The 19630-nt window shown below is 38.9% G+C and overlaps 1 protein-coding gene across 10 annotated transcripts in view; it reads left to right on the top strand.

Moving 5' to 3' along the window:
• Positions 1 to 19630, top strand: part of MITF (melanocyte inducing transcription factor) — a 223509-nt gene that overhangs the window by 189545 nt on the left and 14334 nt on the right. For 3 of the 10 annotated variants that reach the window (XM_049715813.1, XM_004268011.4, XM_004268012.4), the window contains exons 3-7: positions 2338 to 2565; positions 3607 to 3690; positions 5802 to 5897; positions 13289 to 13406; positions 16096 to 16152. In XM_049715813.1, the coding sequence (XP_049571770.1) occupies positions 2338 to 2565; positions 3607 to 3690; positions 5802 to 5897; positions 13289 to 13406; positions 16096 to 16152 (583 nt within the window). Of the gene's footprint in view, positions 1 to 1152; positions 1318 to 2337; positions 2566 to 3606; positions 3691 to 5801; positions 5898 to 13288; positions 13407 to 16077; positions 16153 to 19630 lie in introns of those variants that run through there. The other 7 variants (XM_049715812.1, XM_004268010.4, XM_049715814.1 and 4 more) reach the window with 6 other exon arrangements.

Here is a 19630-nt window from a genome sequence, read left to right as displayed (position 1 = left end):
TACACTCATTGCCCTCATTTTATGTTTATTTTAGAAATGTCTATTGTCCTCATCATTATCGTGTCTGGACCCTTTATGAAACTTAAAATGTCTCTGTGAACCTCTGTGTGCATGTTAGATCAGTCATTTGAAACAATTTGAGGTTGTCAACTAAAGGACTTCATTATCCTGGGCATTTGGATGGAATTATTGAATTTCAAATTCTTGTGCTTGAAGTATCTCACCAATTCAGCAGTGCATATCAACTGTTACCATAATTTTTAGATATATATTTGTTTGCCTTTTATCTTCCTTTGCTTCCCCCCAGACTCTCAGGGTCATAAACCTGGCAATTATATCTACTTGCTCACAATGTGTATTCTGTGCCTTGCACAGTGTTTAGCACATAATAACAGTAAATAATGGAATGAATAAGGAAATCTATAAATGCCTCAGTTGTGTATATGGTAACTCTTATTCTTCTCTAGCTCCAAGAATTATATTAAAAGATTTTTTAGTGAAAAATTTTATGCTTCCTTATTTGAGGATTAAATTGGGGAGATGTGTATTTCTTATTTTCCACATAAATATATATCCAAAACTGCCTCTGTATTTTTCCTTTTCTATTTAGAATAGCTCCCCCTCTTCCTGATGCAAGGTCAGTAGGAAATTTATATATCTGTCCAGTTAAGAATAAGATGCACATTGAGACCAGGATGCAAGATGAGGCTGTTGAACTTGAAAGTTCATCAGAGACTCCCCCATACTAAAAGACACTCTTTCTGCATTTGGAAGGGCTGAGTTATTCGGCCGTTAGAAGAGTCTCATGTGTAGCTTTTAGGCAATGTTCTCCAAAGGGGGCATCTAGCTCTTAACCTATTGCTGAAAGAGAAATACCATTGTCTATTAATACTACTGGAACTAAAGATGAATAGTGAATTGGCCTTGATCTGACAGTGAGTTTGACTTTGATAGCTCATCCCTTAAAAAGGTTCTTTTATATTTATGAAAAAAAGTATGACGTCAAGCTGGGTGGGGTGCGGGGGGGTTGATATCAATATTTAAGAGCAAACTCGTAGGGCTTCCAAAAAAAAGCCCTTTGTGTGAACTTTTTTTTTTACATGCATAACTAATTAGCTTAGGTTATTATAAGCAGGGCTGCTGTGATAAAGTTTCCGGTGGTGTCTCGGGATACCTTGTTTATAGTACTTTCTCTATGCCAGTCTACGAATCGGAGTTGCAGAAAGTAGAGGGAGCGAATAGTCTACCGTTATTTGTTGGATTGGGGCCACCTAAAACGTGGTTATGCTGGAAATGCTAGAATATAATCACTATCAGGTGAGCTTTATTCTTATATTTAGTCTCTGAAATGTAATCAAATTGAGCGTTTCACCTTTTCATGTTATTGTAGTAGACACAGTTTTCAATAAGTACATGTCTTCCCGTTTAATGCTGTTTATTGTTTGATACCATAATCAGTAATTCAATGTAGTTTCGAATAAAGTAAATATTAGTAGGATTTTTTTTCCCCTGGTGCATGGCTGTGCTCTCTCCATGAGCTCCTGTTCATGGCTCTAAGATTAAATTGTGTTTATCAAGGAAAAAGTGACTAAATTGAGTATCATTGATTTTTTTAAAAAAGTTCTTATTCTCTATTAATGTCTATAAGAAAGAAGGGAAAAATAATGTTGGTGGCTTAATATTCATGCCTTCAAAAACACATACATAGAAGTGCTATGTGTTTGAAAGAAACTGCTTAATGGGGAATTGCTTTTTATGTTGAGTTTAAGATCTTAATTAAAATGTTGAACAGTCATGTCCAAATGCAAGTGGGAGGAACTGATCCACAACCAGTTGATTTAATCATCCGAATGTTTCTGTTTCCGTTCTACAACCGTTTTATAGTTGTTCCTTAAGGAGGATTTTTTGTGTTTTTTTAAAACAGAAAGCGGTTCTGTTTGCCAAAGAAAACTGAAATGAATCAAGTTATGCGCCTTCTTCTAGATTGTTGTTTTGATCTTAACAAACTCTTTCAGGTGTGTTGGGGAAATTTTTGCCCTACAGATAGTGGCAAATTTTTAGTCATCAGACATGAGAAGAAGGGCACAAGGTTTTAAAGAGATGATGGACCGCCAGTTAGCAGGGAAATAGGGCAGAGTACTACCCCAAATCCTAAGGGTTAGCCTTTAAACTTCAGTAGTATCAAAATCCATCAGCACGGTGCCTGGTACCTAACAGGGGCTTAATAATCTATTCTCTTGGTGGACTGGCCCGTCTCATGCTTGTGCCTGAAAGAAGAGCTGTCCGAAACTCACCAATAACAGCGCTCTCTTCTCTTCCCTCCGTGGCTATGTTCAGGTGCAGACCCACCTCGAAAACCCCACCAAGTACCACATACAGCAAGCCCAAAGGCAGCAGGTAAAGCAGTACCTTTCTACCACTTTAGCAAATAAACATGCCAACCAAGTCCTGAGCTTGCCATGTCCAAACCAGCCTGGCGATCATGTCATGCCACCAGTGCCCGGGAGCAGCGCACCCAACAGCCCCATGGCTATGCTTACACTTAACTCCAACTGTGAAAAAGAGGTAATTCATGTCTCCTCCCCTCTCCTTTTTCTTACACTGAATGACTGTCTGTTGGATCTCCCTCCCGCACTTGACCGTGGACTCCAGTCTGTCCGCGTGGCCACCTTCGCTGGCCGTTGTCCCCGATTCCCCATTCTAGCTGTCACCCTCCAGCCTCTTCTCCCTGTCACCATCCCCGGGTTATTGGGTTATGGCTCCTGGCAGGGGACCTGGCCCCCTCAGAGCAGAACCCAGACGCGAGGACACTTTCTCTTCCACCCCGTTTCTGCTTCGTTAGCTGAGTGTTCTCTTCCATTCCTTTCCGTTTACAGAGCAGTGAAAATGCAAGGAGAGAAGGAAAGGTGGAAAAGGGAGAGTAAAAATAGAAAAGGTGTTGGACAGGCGGTTTAGAATTTCCGCTTGCTGTGAACGTCTGGGATGTTATTTTTATTGCTCCCTGAGTTGGAAAGGAAAAAAAAAAGCACAGAGTGTGCATGGCTGGATTGGAAGAATATAGCACATGAAAATCTAACAGAAAAGCAAAGATTTCCTTGCTGGGTGAATTCGGTTTCCTAATAAAATTGCCACTGCTGGTGAAATCTGCTGTTTGTAAAGGCTGGGTTGGAGACAAGACTCAAATGTACCTCAAGCTAATTATTGCATCAAAATTTGAAGCATACCTAACAGGAGGGTTGTGATTTAATATGTTATTTCCAAATATGAGATGATGAGCTTCATTTTAGTGGAGTTTGTCCTCTGAAATGTTCATGTGATTCAGAGGTGACTCTTCTGAAGTTTGGTTGATTTTAATTTCTAGAGGGACTAAGTCTTTTCCCTTTTGCCCAAACCAACCATCTTATTCTTCTCTGTCCATGTTTGTCATCTGTCAAGCTGATTTGCTGGAAGAAGTTCTTCCTTCATTATTTTGTTTCTCGGTCAGATTACACTTTATCAGAAAGCTTAGTTCATCTTGTTGCCGCGCCATCAGCCTCGTGTGAATATGTCATTGAAAAGTCATTTGCAAATCCAGATCATAGGCTGATTTTGCTTGTGTTTTTGCAGGGATTTTATAAGTTTGAAGAACAAAACAGGGCGGAGAGCGAATGCCCAAGTATGAACACGCATTTACGAGCGTCGTGCATGCAGGTACTGAATGACTCAGCAGCCCAAAGATGTAACGCTCTGTAATGAGGATCTATATTTGTGGCTGATCACACTTTCCTGATGACTTAAGGGATTTTTTTTCCCCCATTGATTTTTTTTTTTTAATTGAGGAAGCTATGAACAGAACTATTTTCTTCATAATGTCTCATGATTAAAAAATTACTAGGGAAATGATACTTGAAATGCATTTTTCCCTGAGTTGCTGTAAGTCATTAAACAGTGCTTAAAATACATAAATTTTAATAAAATAGAATGTAAACTGCTGTACTTCATTTAGATACCATCATCAAAATATGTTGTACAAATTTATAGGTTAGCGACTTTGACAGGATATTTGTAAAACCAAGATGTGTGTGTGTGTGAGATCTATATATTGTTTTATAAAATGGAATCTCATGGAAAATATATTTTGAAATTTTATTCATTTAATGATAAATCATGGATATTTTCCCAAATAATGAAAAGTTCTTCTGTGACATCCTACTTAATGGCTATATAAATCATGCTATACCCATTTATTAATATATTTATGTATTTTTAATGTGTATATACATATATGAGAAAGAAGAATAATAAACAAAAAATTCTTATTTTTTTTGCTTTTCTCTACTGCCTTTTATCAACATGTATGACTCTTTTCATAAGAGAAAAAATTCTCTCATACCAAGCCCACTAAGTTCATTTCCCTAAAAATAAAATAAAAAATTTACGAAGAAAGGTTGCTCATAAGTCTTCTGGCCCATTTTCCAGTTTACCAACTCATTTAGAAAATCATCTCTTAAAAACAAGCAAACGAAACAGATACAACTGGTGTACCTGGAAAGGAAAGAGTGTGGTGACAGTTATTCAAAACTGACCTCCAATTATTCTCAGGGATCACTTAATGCCACTCATTTTTTGAATGTTTATATATTCTTGGCACTGTGAGCACTTTATATGGTTTGTCCTGAAATCTCACAAGAATCCAATAAGGCCATGAATATTATTACCCCCATTTTACAGATTGGGACACTGAGGCTCTTAAAGATTAAGGGTGTTACCCCAATCCAGAAAGTGGGAGAACCAGGATTCCGACAAGCCCCATGATGTTGGAGCCTGTCTTCTTTAATTAGAAAATGGCAAAAAGACACAAAGGAGCATCCGTCTGAGTTCTGAGATTTCATTGTGTACTCGTGAAGTACGATTAAGACCCAAGCGTGTGTGCACACGCACACCAAGTAGCTCAAATATATAAGGTGTTTGCGAAGAAATGTTTTCACAGACTTGTCTTTGCAACTGCTGCAATGCACATGTAATCACTGTTGTTTATTATCATAACTAATGTTTTGGTACTACAGGAATAAAATTGATCTAGAGGGAATGTCAGCTCCACGACTGTAATGGTAACCTCGTCCTGGTGTACTCCTCTGGGAGTGCAAAGCACGCTGGCAGCTGTACGAGGAGAAACTTATTTTACAAGTCCTTGTAAGATGAGTGCAGGGATACCCAGTGGCCTGGGAGCCACAGTGCCCGACACACCCCTGTGGGAGCAAAGGGCTGAATTGCCATCTGTGGTTTTTTATTCCAAGGAGGGTGTGGGAAAGGTACAGGGCATAGTCGTTAGAGGAGAAAAGGAAAAGGCAGCTGTCATTCAAGATGAAATTTCCTGGTTCATCTTTCTTGTTTAAGGCAGGCAGTTTTGCATAAAAGTTCAGAGCATGGTTCAAACTGTGGCTGTAACCCTTCTCTGAAGTGTGACTTCGGGCAAGTTGCTTCTCATATATCTCACCTGGAAAATTGCTATAATAATAGCACCTACCCTGATAGGGTTATTGTCAGGATAAATCACCTAGCCCATAAAAAGTCCTGCGCCCAGTGTCTGGCACCTAGTAATCACTCACTAAGTGCTGGTTGCATATGTCATCCTCATCACCCATTAGTGTTAATGGTCTTCAATAATATTCTTATTTGGGGAGTAAGAGGACAGTTACCTCTTAGAATCTAACTAAAGAATGTTATTGCTTTGGGTCAGGAAAGACCATGGATTTCTTTTTGGGTTGCTTTGCACAGTTTTTGCTTATATCTGTTTGTTTTCCATTGCCTTTTTCCTTCAGATGGATGATGTAATCGATGACATCATTAGCCTAGAATCAAGTTATAATGAAGAAATCCTGGGCCTGATGGATCCCGCCTTGCAAATGGCAAATACGGTATCGGTGATCTTTTTTTCTAAAAGAAAATCTTGTGACATTATTTCCAGTGTTTTCTCCCTTCTCCTGAATTTTCAGTTTATCTTTGCAAGTGATTCATTGAGAAATGTATTGATGATGAGGCAGAGAAGTATCTCAGGATCACAAATAAATGACTTAGACATCAGAAATTAAGAATTTCTCATGAGTTTATCAGTAACCCCATGATGAAGCTCTGCATTCCCTGGAGTCCAAGTCCACTTTCAGTAGCACGTTAGATCTTCCAGTTGCCTTTGACATCTGATGCCCAACTTAGGACACTGCTGCCAAGGGAAATACTCTGGACTGTGTTATTTACAGTGGTTTTCTAGTTGGCCTGAAAAGTTAATGCACTTTTTAAAGGAGATCCCTTATTAGTCACAGGTGATAGAGTGACATTCAAGTTACCCTTCTTCAACAGCAAATTTATTCCAATTTTAGTTAATTAATCAGGGGTCATATTTGCTCTTCTCTGTTACTTATTCCTCTCTGCAGTTTGGAGCCTTGCTTGTAGAGTTCATTTTCTTTCACTCCTTCCATTTTTGTCTTCTTTGGTCCTTGCAGGAATTCCTTGGGTCAATGCCCTCCGTTTTAGGGTTAGGAAAAGTTAGCTTGTGTTGCGCTAGATTACACATCTCGGATGTGTCAGAGCCAGGACTCCTCGGTACATCTTTGAAGGCCTAGTCCCATCCTTTTCTGTTTTCTATACGAGCAATGCCATGAGACTATCATATTCTTTAGTAATTAGTTTTTAAAAGACTAACTTCCATGATGGTAAGGGGGTAAAAGGGAGTTGTTATTAATGGGTATAGAGATTCAGATTTGCAAGATGAAAAAGTTCTGGAGATGTGTTGCCCAACAATGTGAACATACTTAACACAATTGAACTGTACACGTATTGGATTGGCCAAAAAGTTTGTTCGGGTTTTCCCGGAAAACCCACACGAACATTTTGGCCAACCCAATAAAAATAGTTAAGATGGGAAATTTTAGGTCATATGTTTTTTACCCCACATACACACAAAAAAGTTTTAAAGACTAAATTCCAATAGTAAATTTCCTTGGGAAGGGAATGTGGTAGCTCTTACTTCTTTATACTAAAATCCCTAGAAAACCAATTTTTTATAGTTAAGTTTTCTTATCTATCTTGATCCAGTCCTTTAAGTCACTTACTTGAAGTCTTGAGGGTTAAGGATGACTTCCCTCGAAACCTCTAATCTTCTTCTGGGATCCTTAGTTTTGTCAGTTTACTGGCCATTTAAACTCACCCCCTCATTTTGAAAGAGCTAAATATTCTTTCTGACAAATGTTTCCGTGCCAAACTCTTCCCAACTTCTTTGAGCCCTTGGTTGGCTTCTGTGGAACCCTCTTGCTTCCAACTTTCGCGCATCCCGTGAGGCAGACTGCACTTGTCTCAAAAGAACTTTGCTGATGAGGGTGGTCGTTTTTCCAGTGGCATCAAGTGGATACCTGAGCACACTCAGGAGGACTGTAGAATTGGCATGATTTTTAAAAATTATTCCTTTTTAAATTTTTCCCCAAAGGTGAGGACCTTGGGTGTCACCTGATCCAACCTAGTACTCAATGCGTTCACCTCCTCTTGCATATCCTTTGTATTCCCCACCAAAATATCAGGCATTTGGCTTCTTAAAAGCCTCCAGTGAAAAATATGCACTCACTTACAAGTGAAGCAGTAAAGCACAATGGTTGGGAGTTGAAGATTTATGATCAGACCTGGATTCAAATCCTGAGTCTGCCATTTACTGTCTGACCTGGCACATTACTTTGCTTCTTAAAGTCCTCCATTTCCCCATCTGTAAAATGGGACTGATCACTGTTTCTACCTCACATGGTCATCTCATAAAGTATGTACAGCATTTAGCGTTGGAAACATAGCTTGTACTCAACAATATCTAAATTATTAAATGTAATTTATTATAGCTTCAAATAATTTTGATAACATTTTTTCTGGGTGTTATTCACTCAGCACCTGTAATGTGTGAAGCTCTACGTTAGAATAATATCATACTCGATAATGGAAATATTTCTCATAGTGAGTCTCTCTGTGAATTGCAGATGTGGGTCCCAGTTTGCCTCATGGAGAACTCGTCCTTGTGATAACCCTTCTGGAGATGTGACCTTTAGGCTGATAACCCACGTCTCCCCGGTCAGTCTACATCAGAGTAGACATCCTAGTCTTTCATTATCCGATTGCTCCTGAACTCCTTTTAAGATTGATTTAGCATTCATTAAAGACCTCATATGTGAGCAGTGCTGGGTAAGGTGCTGTGGATGCAAATGGCTCAGGTCTCCTTCCTGGTCTCATTGGTCTTACAAGTTTAGAAAAGGAGACCACTTCAGACCTTGAATGGAGAAGGATAATTCAGAAGCAGAGAGGCCATCTCAGGGGAGTTCCCAGATAGGAAAGAACCCCCAGGTAGAATTTAATTAATTCCCAGTCAGGAGAGGAGTAACCTGCAGCCACGCTCAGGAGTCACTGACTTTGTCCCAGCATCCATTTCTCTTCTGTGTTGCCCCGCATCAGAGCTTTCCCACAACAAACTATTTTAGCATTTTACTACGGGCAGAAAGACTGTAACATAGAGGTTTGGAACACAGACTCTGAGCCAGACATCTGAGTTCAATACATACTCTGGAGTGAGTTATTTGTCTTCCCTGCCTCACTTTCCTTGTCTGGAAAATGGGGACAGCAGTAGCATCGAAAACAATAGAAACCATGTGAAAATTATAAGAGTTAATCTACAAAAAAATATTTAGGACAGTCTTGCCTGACATGCTCTCACTGAATGTTAGTTACTAGCTCTTATTCATGGTAAATTTGGGTTTTAATTGTCAAAATTAAATAACAAAGCCACTACAACTTACTAATGTTTTAATTTTTTTTTCCCCACAGGGAAGTTTAAACTGAATGTCCTTTACATTGGGCATTTTTCCTTTTATTTGATTCTTTGAAATGGTCTATTTCAAGTAAACTACTTTAAAAAATAAAGTGGAAGGAACACTTAGAGAGGAAACTATCCTAAGGAATTGGAGTCTAGAAATAACTATTCTGAGAGCACAAGGGCCCTCTTGTACCATCACAAACAAAGAATAAAAGTCCCAGTTTACTTGTGCTAACAGTGCTCAATTGATATTCAGAGAAGGGGACCATCCAGAGAGAAAAATAATAACATTTTACAATTATCATTTACTTGGAAAAATATTCATTTTGGTAGAGCAGAGCACTGAAGAACTTGATTCAGACCAAGTTTAGGGCACATACCCACGTGTGTCTACCTTCTCTTTATTTGTCCTAATTAGGTTGCGGCTTTCATCTGTCCATTGTGTAGCTTGTGCTCTGGAAGTGAAATCTTGTCCATCAAGTTAATGTGCTAGATAAAAACTCAGCAAAGACACAATATATCCATGTTAACAGAAGATGCCTCTTCCTCTTCCTTAGCTCCAAAGGTGTTATTTTGACCTAATTTTGATGTTAACCGTGTTTATGAGGAGATTTTTCTAATTCAGACGGGGAACCACAGAATCATTTCTTAAATTTGCATGGCTAGGAGACTCATTTCTAATTAGAAAGCCATATTATTTTAATCAGCCTTCCTCTGAGTAGCTTCAACAAGTAACAGTCAGTAATACAAAGAGCATAAGCCATCATTTAGAGCAGAGTCTTTCAAACCTTGGTACTATTGACATTTGAGATGGATAATTCTTTGTTATGGAGACTGTCCTGTCCGTTGTAGGATGTTTAGCAGAATCCCTGGCTTCTACCCACTGGATGTCATTCGCACCTTGCCATCCCACTATGACAACCAAAAGTGTCTCTAGACGTTGACGAATGTCCCCTGGGGAAAGGGGCAAAAGCATCCCCAATGAAGAAGATTTATGGTAGTGAGTGGTCACTTTAGCTCTGCAGATCCCCTTATTTCTGTGCTTAGATCTGCATTGCGGTCCAATAAATTGGTGCAGTGGTCAACGGGATGCTTGGCAATTAACATGGCAGACAGTTTTGTTGATCAAAGTGAAAATTAGCTTGACTGTCCAAAAACTGTAGACTGGGTATATGGTACTTTCCAGAAAACTATTATTACTACACATAGCAGTTTGTCAGTCACTTAAGAAGCAGGTACTCTGTTTCACCTACTTTTTTTTTTTGCGGTACGCGGGTCTCTCACTGTTGTGGCCTCTCCCGTTGCGGAGCGCAGGCTCAGCGGCCATGGCTCACGGTCCCAGCCGCTCCGCGGCATGTGGGATCTTCCCGGACCGGGGCACGAACCCGTGTCCCCTGCATCGGCAGGCGGACTCTCAACCACTGCGCCACCAGGGAAGCCCTGTTTCACCTACTTTTATCTCATTTACATTTTACAAAACCCTGTGAGATGGGTGATATGATTGCCACTTTTCAAACAGGGACGTCTCACCTCAGAGAGGTTAATATCATATAGCAGGTCAATGACAGGCAGGTTCTAACCCGGGTGTCTGACTCCTAAGCCCAGGCGGTAAATGACTGTACTGTGAATTTCTAAATTTGAGTATCCACACTTGGTTAGTGAGCACCTGGGTTTTTATTTGCTCAGGTTTAGTTGGAGATTAATTGAAAAGTGCAGTTTCTAATTGGTTATCATCAGCAGGTTGATCCTGCCCCCCAAATACTACAATTAACATGCAATGTGAACCTCCTATCAAAAACCTCCACTCAGACACAGCGAGACTTTCCTTTTTGTAGAGTCAGCAAGATAAGCTACACAAAGTGCCTTTCTACTTCTGTGCCTGGCTCAGAGTAGGCGCCCACAAAATTAAATTTTCCCCAGCAAAATATTCCAGCACACTCTCCGCTGCCCACTCCTAACCAGCAAGTATTGGAAAAGCAGCCGAAGCAGGAAATCTTTTAGAGAACTCTCCAGAGGGTTATCAGCTGCTTTTTCAACTGGAAGTAATGAGGTTTGACCTCAGTGGAGTGCCCGATAAGGCGTCTTGTTATAGAGATTTTAATTCATCTCTCTTTTTGGTCAGCACTGCTGTCAGTCCAGGCAATCTTCTCTGCAGTTTTTAACCCCTTCCCAATCCATTCCCTTCTGGGTTTCCCCCACTTCCACCCCACTTTTCCATCCATCTCTCTCCCCCTCTTGGGTTTGTGTCTCTCTGTTCCTGTTTCCATCCTGCCCCTTGTGTCTTTGTCTCTGTCTTCTTCCTAGTTTTGAGTTTTTCACCCTCTTTTTCTGTGAGTCTGCATTTATTAAATATATGTACATATAACATCTTCCTTTACATTGTGGTTAGAAAATATATTCTTGTTCTGGAGAAGCTTATAATAGAAGATATCTGTTCAATATAGATCCAGTGATGACTTAGAGGGTTTTTTTTTAAAAAGCTAGTTGCATTTATCACTTGCCTATTGTTTATCTCTAACAAATTATCATAATAACACAATTACATGCTTTGCATACGATTTGCATATGAAGCATAATACATATGATCTATATTTCTCGAGCTATGGAAACAATTGTTTTTAGCTTGTGGCATTGAATCTGAAGTCACATTCTTGGTTTATTAATACCTGGTAGTTCTTCCCAAATCTAAAATTCCAGGATGGGAGGATAAAGCTTTGGAATCTAGAAGGGATACCAGATGTCATACCAGCTTTGTAAGTTTTGACTCTCTGACTGTACAGTGCTGTATTGAGACATATGAGCACATTTCACTTTGCTGTATTAAGTTGGACAAGAATAAAACTGAACACACACAGGGCAAGGCTGACCCTGAGAAGGTGACCTATTTCGTATAAAACCACTAAGTGAAATGACAGCTAATAATCAAAGTCACTTTTTTTTTATCAGTTCCTTAGCTAGAGGCCCTTGAAATGTGGTTCAAGGGCATTTTACATTATCACAATGCATTGTTCATATGCATATGTATAGTAAGATATGTGTAATCCATTTTATGTACATGATTTAGATGCTGTCTTCACAAAGGAGCAAAAGACTGAGTGGAGAAGAGAGATGTGCCCTGCTGATCTGTCTGTGTTACCTGCCCCCAACCCCAATTGTATCAGAGCAAATGTCATATTAACGTGTTGGAAAATACCTTATTCTGTGCACAGCCCACCCCCATCTCTCTAGCTAGGAGTTTAGTTCATAGAGTATTTATTTAGAAGCCATGATAGGAATACAATGGCTGATGGCTACCCATGAGGGGAAACACATTTGAGTCTATATTTCATGGTATAATTTCATCTGTATGTTAGTGGTTATTTGAAAGAGTGAAATGTGTTGTATTGTGGTACAGCCTTTACCAGGTACCTCTTGATTACTAAACAGTTTAATCATACTTAAATGTTATCTAAATTTACTTTTCTCAGATTCAGAGTGTATAATCAAGTAAGGGAAGGGCTGAATGACATAAAATCTCACCTGGTAATAATAGTTACAGAAATTATTTAAGTTAAGCTGGAAATGGGAAGTGTCTGCCGTGGAAATAGTGAAGCCACCTATTTCCCAACAATTAATATTTAGAACTTTATTTCAGGGAGTGGCAAGAGGAAATGTCTTGGATCTCTTTCATCTACAAAAATGGGTGCATCAAACTCATGACAGGGAGCTAGTTACAGGAAAATGCATATGTTGCAAAGGGAACTCATTGTTGGGAAAAAAACAGGTTCATTACTTGAAAATATTCAATTCAGAACAAGAGACAAACACTCATAAGATAGTTTAGGAAAGCTAAATATTTCTTTCATTTTTTTTTTTCAAACGTAAAGTTTTGTTCTTTTATGAAAGCCAGTGGGCTCCCTCTTGTGGCTTTGTGAAAGATTTCAGTTTCAAGGAAAATAGCTTCTTAGCAGTAAGGAAACCATTTCTTTTCAAATAAGAAAACACTGTTAATTGCTTTTCCTTATAAAGAGAGAGAAAGAAATAAGGGAGAGAGGAAGAGAAGGAAGGAAAAAAGTTGACTTTGATGAAAAACGTGATTTGGTAACAAAGCCATGCCACATATAACCCTACCTATAATAATAGACAATATTTACTGGGTGTCTTCTATAAGCTACTACATGTGCTAAATAATGAGTTCGCACGTTATCCTTTGTCTCCATGCTCAAAATAAACCTATAAGCTGGGTAGCAGAGTGATTTTATGGGCGTGAGATTCTGCCTCCTTTCCTGTCACTAAGGGGAACCCCCTAAGGAGACCATATATCTGTGAATGAATGAAAAGGTAAACATCTCATCTTTTCCTACGTTAAAAAATATCTTTTTACATCAGATCATTTCTTTTAAATAAAGTCTGGAGTAGGATATGGGTTTTAGCTGAATAACTTAGGAATCGTTCAACAATTCATTTCCGTTACTCTTTTTCTCTCTCTAGTTACCTGTCTCTGGAAACTTGATTGACCTTTATGGGAATCAAGGCCTGCCACCACCGGGCCTCACCATCAGCAACTCCTGCCCAGCGAACCTTCCCAACATAAAAAGGGAGCTCTCAGGTAAATACCCAGCAAAATCTCTTACTAGAGATTTTCTGTTAATTTTCTGGTAAGCAAAGTTATCCAAATAGTGACCTCCAGAAGTATTTCCAACTGGCAGACATACTTTTTTAGGTCTATGCAGTGGTTAAAACATTGAGCCATATTTTAAGATAGAGGATGTATCTTTGAAAATCTTTGTTTCCAGTATTTCTTGAGATACTGGGAATCAGGCTGCTGTAACTCCATGACACCCATTATTGTGTCTATGGCTGCTGTCCCCTTTGGGGTGAGGGCAGCAGGCAACACTTTCAATTATGAGATGTCTCTCCCCATCTGGTGTTTTCCTTAGTTGCTCGGCCCCTAGAAACCTTTGAGTTTGAGAACCCTGGTCTGAATTTTCCTTTGACACACATTCAAGCCCACAGTTGGGATAGGGTAAGAATATATTTCTTATATCTTCAGATGCCTCCTGTTATTTTTGCTGTATCATGTGCAAAAGAGTTATTACACGGAGTGAAAAAATAAATCATCAAATGGAGCAATGGGTATCATTTGTTCTTGAGGCAAGTGTGAAATTACCTATTTCTCCATTTTTGTTTAACACTTTAGGGAAGGCATTTGGCCATTAAAACATGATGAAACTGTATTAGAACTGGTATTCCAACATGCTGGGTTTTATGGCCTTCACCTCATCCCCCTTTTTGTTATTTGATCCTTGCATCCTACAGGATTGGGTGAATAGACTGAGACTATGGAATATAGATTTGGTGCAGAAAATTCGTCTTCTGTTCAAGGGTGTCTTGAAAAAAAAAAAAACTTCAGAAAATCGTGGCAGGAGAAAGAATTTTTTTTAAAAAATCATTGATTTGGTTTAAAAAAAGATGATTAATTAATACATAAAAACCATCAAACGCCAACAAACAAGTAGATACTGTACAGGAAGGAAAAGTACAATGAAGTCTTAGAAAAGATAGCTAAATGAAATCTGTATTAAATAATGGTAAAATATGGTTAGAGTGACATGTGTAAAGTTCCTGAGTGCAAAGTGGAGTTTTGAATTATGTATATGATTGTTTCTTCACAAAGAAAAGAAAACAACAGAAGCTGGGGGTAGGAGGAGGAAATGGGTGAAAGGGATATACATTTATTAAATTTTTTAAAAAGGCAGATATAACAGACAATATACTTCTAGAGTCACTGGTATCTTAGAAAATGACCAGTACAGACTGGACAAGGGTAAAATGGCAAGAAAAGGAGAAAAGGGACAGGAAATGAGGTTCAGACCACTGATAGTTTGGGAGGTAGCCTAATGTAGACAAAACAGAATAGGCTTGGGAGTCAGCAAATCTGACCTAAGAGGAAAAAACATTATCTTTATGAAGTCCAGTTTTCCCACCTGAATTAGGGTCCAGTCAGGAAGCAGAAACTACACAGGGATTGGAACAGGGAAGCTTTAAAATAAGAGAGGAAAAACCTAAAGAATACCCTAAGGCTGCAGGGGAGTGCCCAAACTTGGAAGAGAACCCTCCTCCCCAAGGCCAAGAGGCCAGCCTCAGTGGGAAGGATGTGGTTGCCGCCACTAGATGGCAAAGGCGTTCACTGGTTGCCTTGACCAGAGTTGGTCCACAGTTGGTGGATTGAGGGTGACAGGCAGAGAACCACAGGGTGGGGTGGGCAAAAAGAAAACAATAAAAAAGTTAAGATACTGAAGTAGAGGGTGTGTGAATAAAAGCTGCCTGTCATGCTTCTATGTGAGAGGTAAAAAAAAAAAAGAAATGATTTGGATTGATCTTCCTAACTGAAATAATTCAGCTTCTGAATTATTTATTTATCTATCTATATAAATACATATAATAATAGCCATATAATAAATATATGCTATAAGTAATGCTGAAAAGATTTCTATTTTGAAATAAAGTTCTGAAATGATAGTGTGACGTTTTGGATATCACTTCTGAAAAGGAAATAACAGAGGTTCCTGAATCCCGGGATTAGTGAAATAACATTTTTTCCTTGTTTTATTTTGTTCTCTGTAAGGCGGAAAGTAATCCCTTATCACAGAGATCTCACCAGAGTTGCTATGCAAATAGACTTTTCCTAATGGAGTTGCTACTAAATGCCTCTGTACCCTATGCCTATTTTTGTTTTTATAAACTCAGACTAGTAAGTAGTTGCCCCTAAGAGTCATTGAATCATTTCATTCTAGCAGGTTCTGACAAAACCCGGCTCCAAGTTCTTAAATAATGAGTTCATTTCCATTAATCAGTTAGAGATCCAATTTGGAAGCCTCTCGGCTTAGTTTTCATACCTTCGTAACATATCAAAGAAAGACTGAAAAGATCTATTGCCTGAAAAGAAAATTTGACTCCTGATAATACACTATGAACAGCAAATTCCCATAGTTTCTAGTTATTTATTTTTTTCTTATTTGTACCTGTATGTTTACAGCCTGTCAGACATCTTTGTTACTGGTCTTTTGCCATTCTGTAGAAGCTGAGTTTTTGCATTTATTTGATATATGTTGCTTTTGGAAAAAAATGCAAGCCTTTTAAAAGTCAAAAATTTTAAAACCCTATTTTTATTCAAGTCATATAAGTGTCCATTTCTTTAGAAAATAGGTGTTTTGTAGTTTACACTGTGGTGTGCCTTGAACAATTCTAATTTCTAATGACTTCATTCACATGCACAGCGCATATTTTTCCCACAGAGTCTGAAGCAAGAGCATTGGCCAAAGAGAGACAAAAAAAGGACAATCACAACTTGAGTAAGTTGGTTTTATGTTCATTATATTGGAGTCCATGTTTCCCGTTATATCAAAAAATTTCCAGACATTTTGGAGGAAAATTGGTTTCACCTGTTAAAGGTACATTTTATGGAAGAAACTTGTTTTCTGGAGAGACCAAAGTATATAATTTTCCCTGTATTTTAATCTCAGATCAAGTTGAATCACACACACACACACACACACACACACACACACACACGTTTTCAGTATCTTGAGGAGTTTGTTGTTTTGTTTTTTTGGGGTTTTTTTTTTTTGGTAAGAGGGAGTCTTGATCCCCACCTACCCAAATATTAGTTGCTCACACTGGAACTTATTAAAAAAAAGGGGATTATGGGATCACCTTCTCCAGTGAGATTTAAAAGAAAAAAATTAAACATCTGGAGGGGAGACATTGGGTGACATGAGGAAGCCTCCTAAATTTCTGACTTTACCTGTGACTTAAAAAAGAGGTTTTCTAACATTCAAAATTATTTTTTTTTACATGCTTAATTTACTCTTGGTCACATCTTTAAGCTTTTTCCTATGAAAAGTTAAGATTTTTTGTTTCATAAACAAGTGAAAGAGGCTGAAAATAAAAAAGGGATTGGGCTTGGAAGTAGAAAATAGTTTGTGTGTGTATGAATTTCTCATCTCTTGCCCCCATCCTCTTTTTCTTAAACTGATTTTTAAGGATATAATTTATGTATAAATACTTTGTCCTTATAAAAATGATAGAATAAGGCCAGAGTTCTCTGATTCCTAAAAATAATCATTGTTGGGTTTTTTTTCAATTTGCTGTTTGTCTTTCCAACCTCTTTCCAAGTATTTAAGAACATACACCCTTACACTTGCATGCAGAGGTTATAATAGAATGGTTTTGTGTATGATTTAACACAAACAGTATCGCATTGTCTGTATCTGTTACTGCCTGCTTCTTTAGTCACCAGTATGTCCTGAAGACCTTCTGCTGTTATTCATCTAGATCTATCTACTTTTAAAAAGCTGTTGCATAGTATTCCCCAGTATAACTTGTGATATTTCATAATCCTTGTACTGCTAAGTGTTCATGTTGTTTCTAGTTTCTCCCTATTATAAACAGTGCCACAGTGAACATTTGCAGACATGCCTCTCTGTGTACAGGGGAGTTTGTTTCTCCAGATTAAATGCTAAGAAATGGAATCACTAGGTCCTTGGGGGAAGGAGGTTGTGTGTGCGTTTCTTCTTTTAATAGATCCTGCCCTTCCCAGTTCCTGTTTCACTTAGAAGAAGCTTTCCTCATCTTTTAACCAAGAGATTTCAACTAATATTTCTAAGGTCTCCTCTGGCTTCAAAGTAATTTTACTGTAAGATATTTCTTCTTTTAAAATACCTTAGAAATGAGATAATGATAATTTCTCCTAACTGAAATGTGGAAACTAAGTTGGATGTTGTGAAAAACATAATCCGCCTTTACTTAGTCACCTAAACTCTCAAGTTCAGGGTTGTCCGTAAAGTGTAAATATGATCAACTCTGAGGGCTATAAAACAACCTTAAGATCTCATTGAACTTTTGGAAATTAATACTCAAGTTTCACTTGCCCATTGGCATAGCTTTTCCTCTTCTAGGAATTTATCTTGTAAGAGTCCTTGCCAAAATGGGCAAAAGAATACATTCATTTATTCACTCATAGCTACTTTTTGAGCCCCATTATGTACAAGGCACATTTCTACAGAAGTGAACCAGATAGACAGGTCTCCCACCCTGAGGAGCTTACATTAGAGTCAGGGGCAGACAGAATAGAGGAGCGGTCAGATACACGCAGGTTGTTTTACAGCTTCGGATAAGTACTGTGATAGGAGTAAAAAGTACACGCGAGCATTGGCAAAAATAGTCATTATACCTTTGAAAAAGAGGGAGAAATTGGAAATAGTCTAAATATTCATCAGTAGAGGATTTGTACATAAATCATGGTACATCCTTATGAGGGACACTCAGTGCCTCTTAAGAAGAATGGGGTTGATCTGTTTTACTTGTTTACAATGTATTACTGAGTGAAAAGAGCAAACTGCAGAATAATATGTATAGGGTCCAATTATGTAAAAAAGAAAACACTGTATGGGGGTGTGTGTGTGTGTGTGTGTGTGTGTGTGTGTGTGTGTGTAAGAAGATCTAGGAGTCAGCCTTATCATTGACAGTTTCCTCAGGCAAAAAATGTTGGGTGGTGTAAAGAGTTTGCTTTTACTTTTTTCTGTATATATATTTGCATGTTTTGCAAATTTTTGCAAGCTCATATCACTTTTATAATTGGGGAGGGTAGGCACTGAATTAAAAATAAAATGCAGTACATACAAATGTTGACGATGAAAGGTGTCAACAATATGCTGCTGAGTGAGAAAAGATAGATGCAGAATGGTTTTTAGTGTAATTCTGCTTTAACAATGTCATTCTTTATTCAATACATAGTTGTTGGGGGCCTACTGTGTGCTAGGCTCATATAGGTACTCGGAATGCCTCAATGAATAAACATACAAATAAATAAACAAACAAAAGTATGCAGATATTAGATGGTATAGAGCTCTATAAATGAATGGAAGAAAGAAGTATGTAGATGTTAGGTGGCAGAAAGTTCTTTGACGAGACATAGTGCAGACAAGGGGGTCAGGACGGGAAGTGGTGGTTCACTCCTAAATAGGTAGTCAGGGAAGGCTCATGGGTAAATTTGAGTCACCTCACCTGAGGGAGGTGAGGGCAGAGCCATTCACGTATCTGCGGGAAGAGTGTTCCAGGCAGGTGGAACAGCAGTAGAAGGTCCTAAAGTGGGGAGTGTGTCTGGCTTGGTTGAGGAAGAGCAAGGCCCATAAGGCTGAGGATGGGGGGAGCACAGGGGAGTCACTGTAGAAAGTGTGGTCACAGTGGGAGATGAGTAGAAATGAGGTCAGAGAGGTGGGAGCCCCCAGATCCTTGGAGGACGCCTTGAGGACTGAGTTTTTGTCTCGGCGAGAGGGGAAGCGATAGGTGGGTTTTCAGCAAGAGATTGACAGGCTCTGACTTATGTTTTAACAGCTTCTGTGTTGTAGTTAGACTAACGGGGGTAGGTAGTGATGGGCATGGGTGAAGCAGAGATACCACTCAGGAGGATTGCAATAATCCAGGCAAGAGATGGTGGTGACTTCTATTCAGGTAGCAGTGAAGGTTTGAAGTGGACAGGTTCTGGCAATATTTCAAAGGTAGAGCGAGCAAATTTTGATGATGGATCAAGTGTGGGATGTATTGATAAAAGAAATAGAGGTACAGAATTGATGCCAAGGTTCTGGCCTAAGCAAGTGGAAGGATGGAGTTACAGTAAGTGAGCTGAGAAAGCCCGTGGGTGGAGCTTTTTTTTTTTTTTTTTTGCGGTACGCAGGCCTCTCACTGTTGTGGCCTCTCCCGTTGCGGAGCACAGGCTCCGGACGCGCAGGCTCAGTGGCCGTGGCTCACGGGCCCAGCCGCTCCACGGCA

This window comes from Orcinus orca, chromosome 10 (genome assembly GCF_937001465.1).
Source record: "Orcinus orca chromosome 10, mOrcOrc1.1, whole genome shotgun sequence".
NCBI classification, from domain to species: Eukaryota; Metazoa; Chordata; class Mammalia; order Artiodactyla; family Delphinidae; genus Orcinus; species Orcinus orca.
Note: the sequence above shows the minus strand (reverse complement) of the source record. Positions and strands in the feature narration are given on the sequence as shown.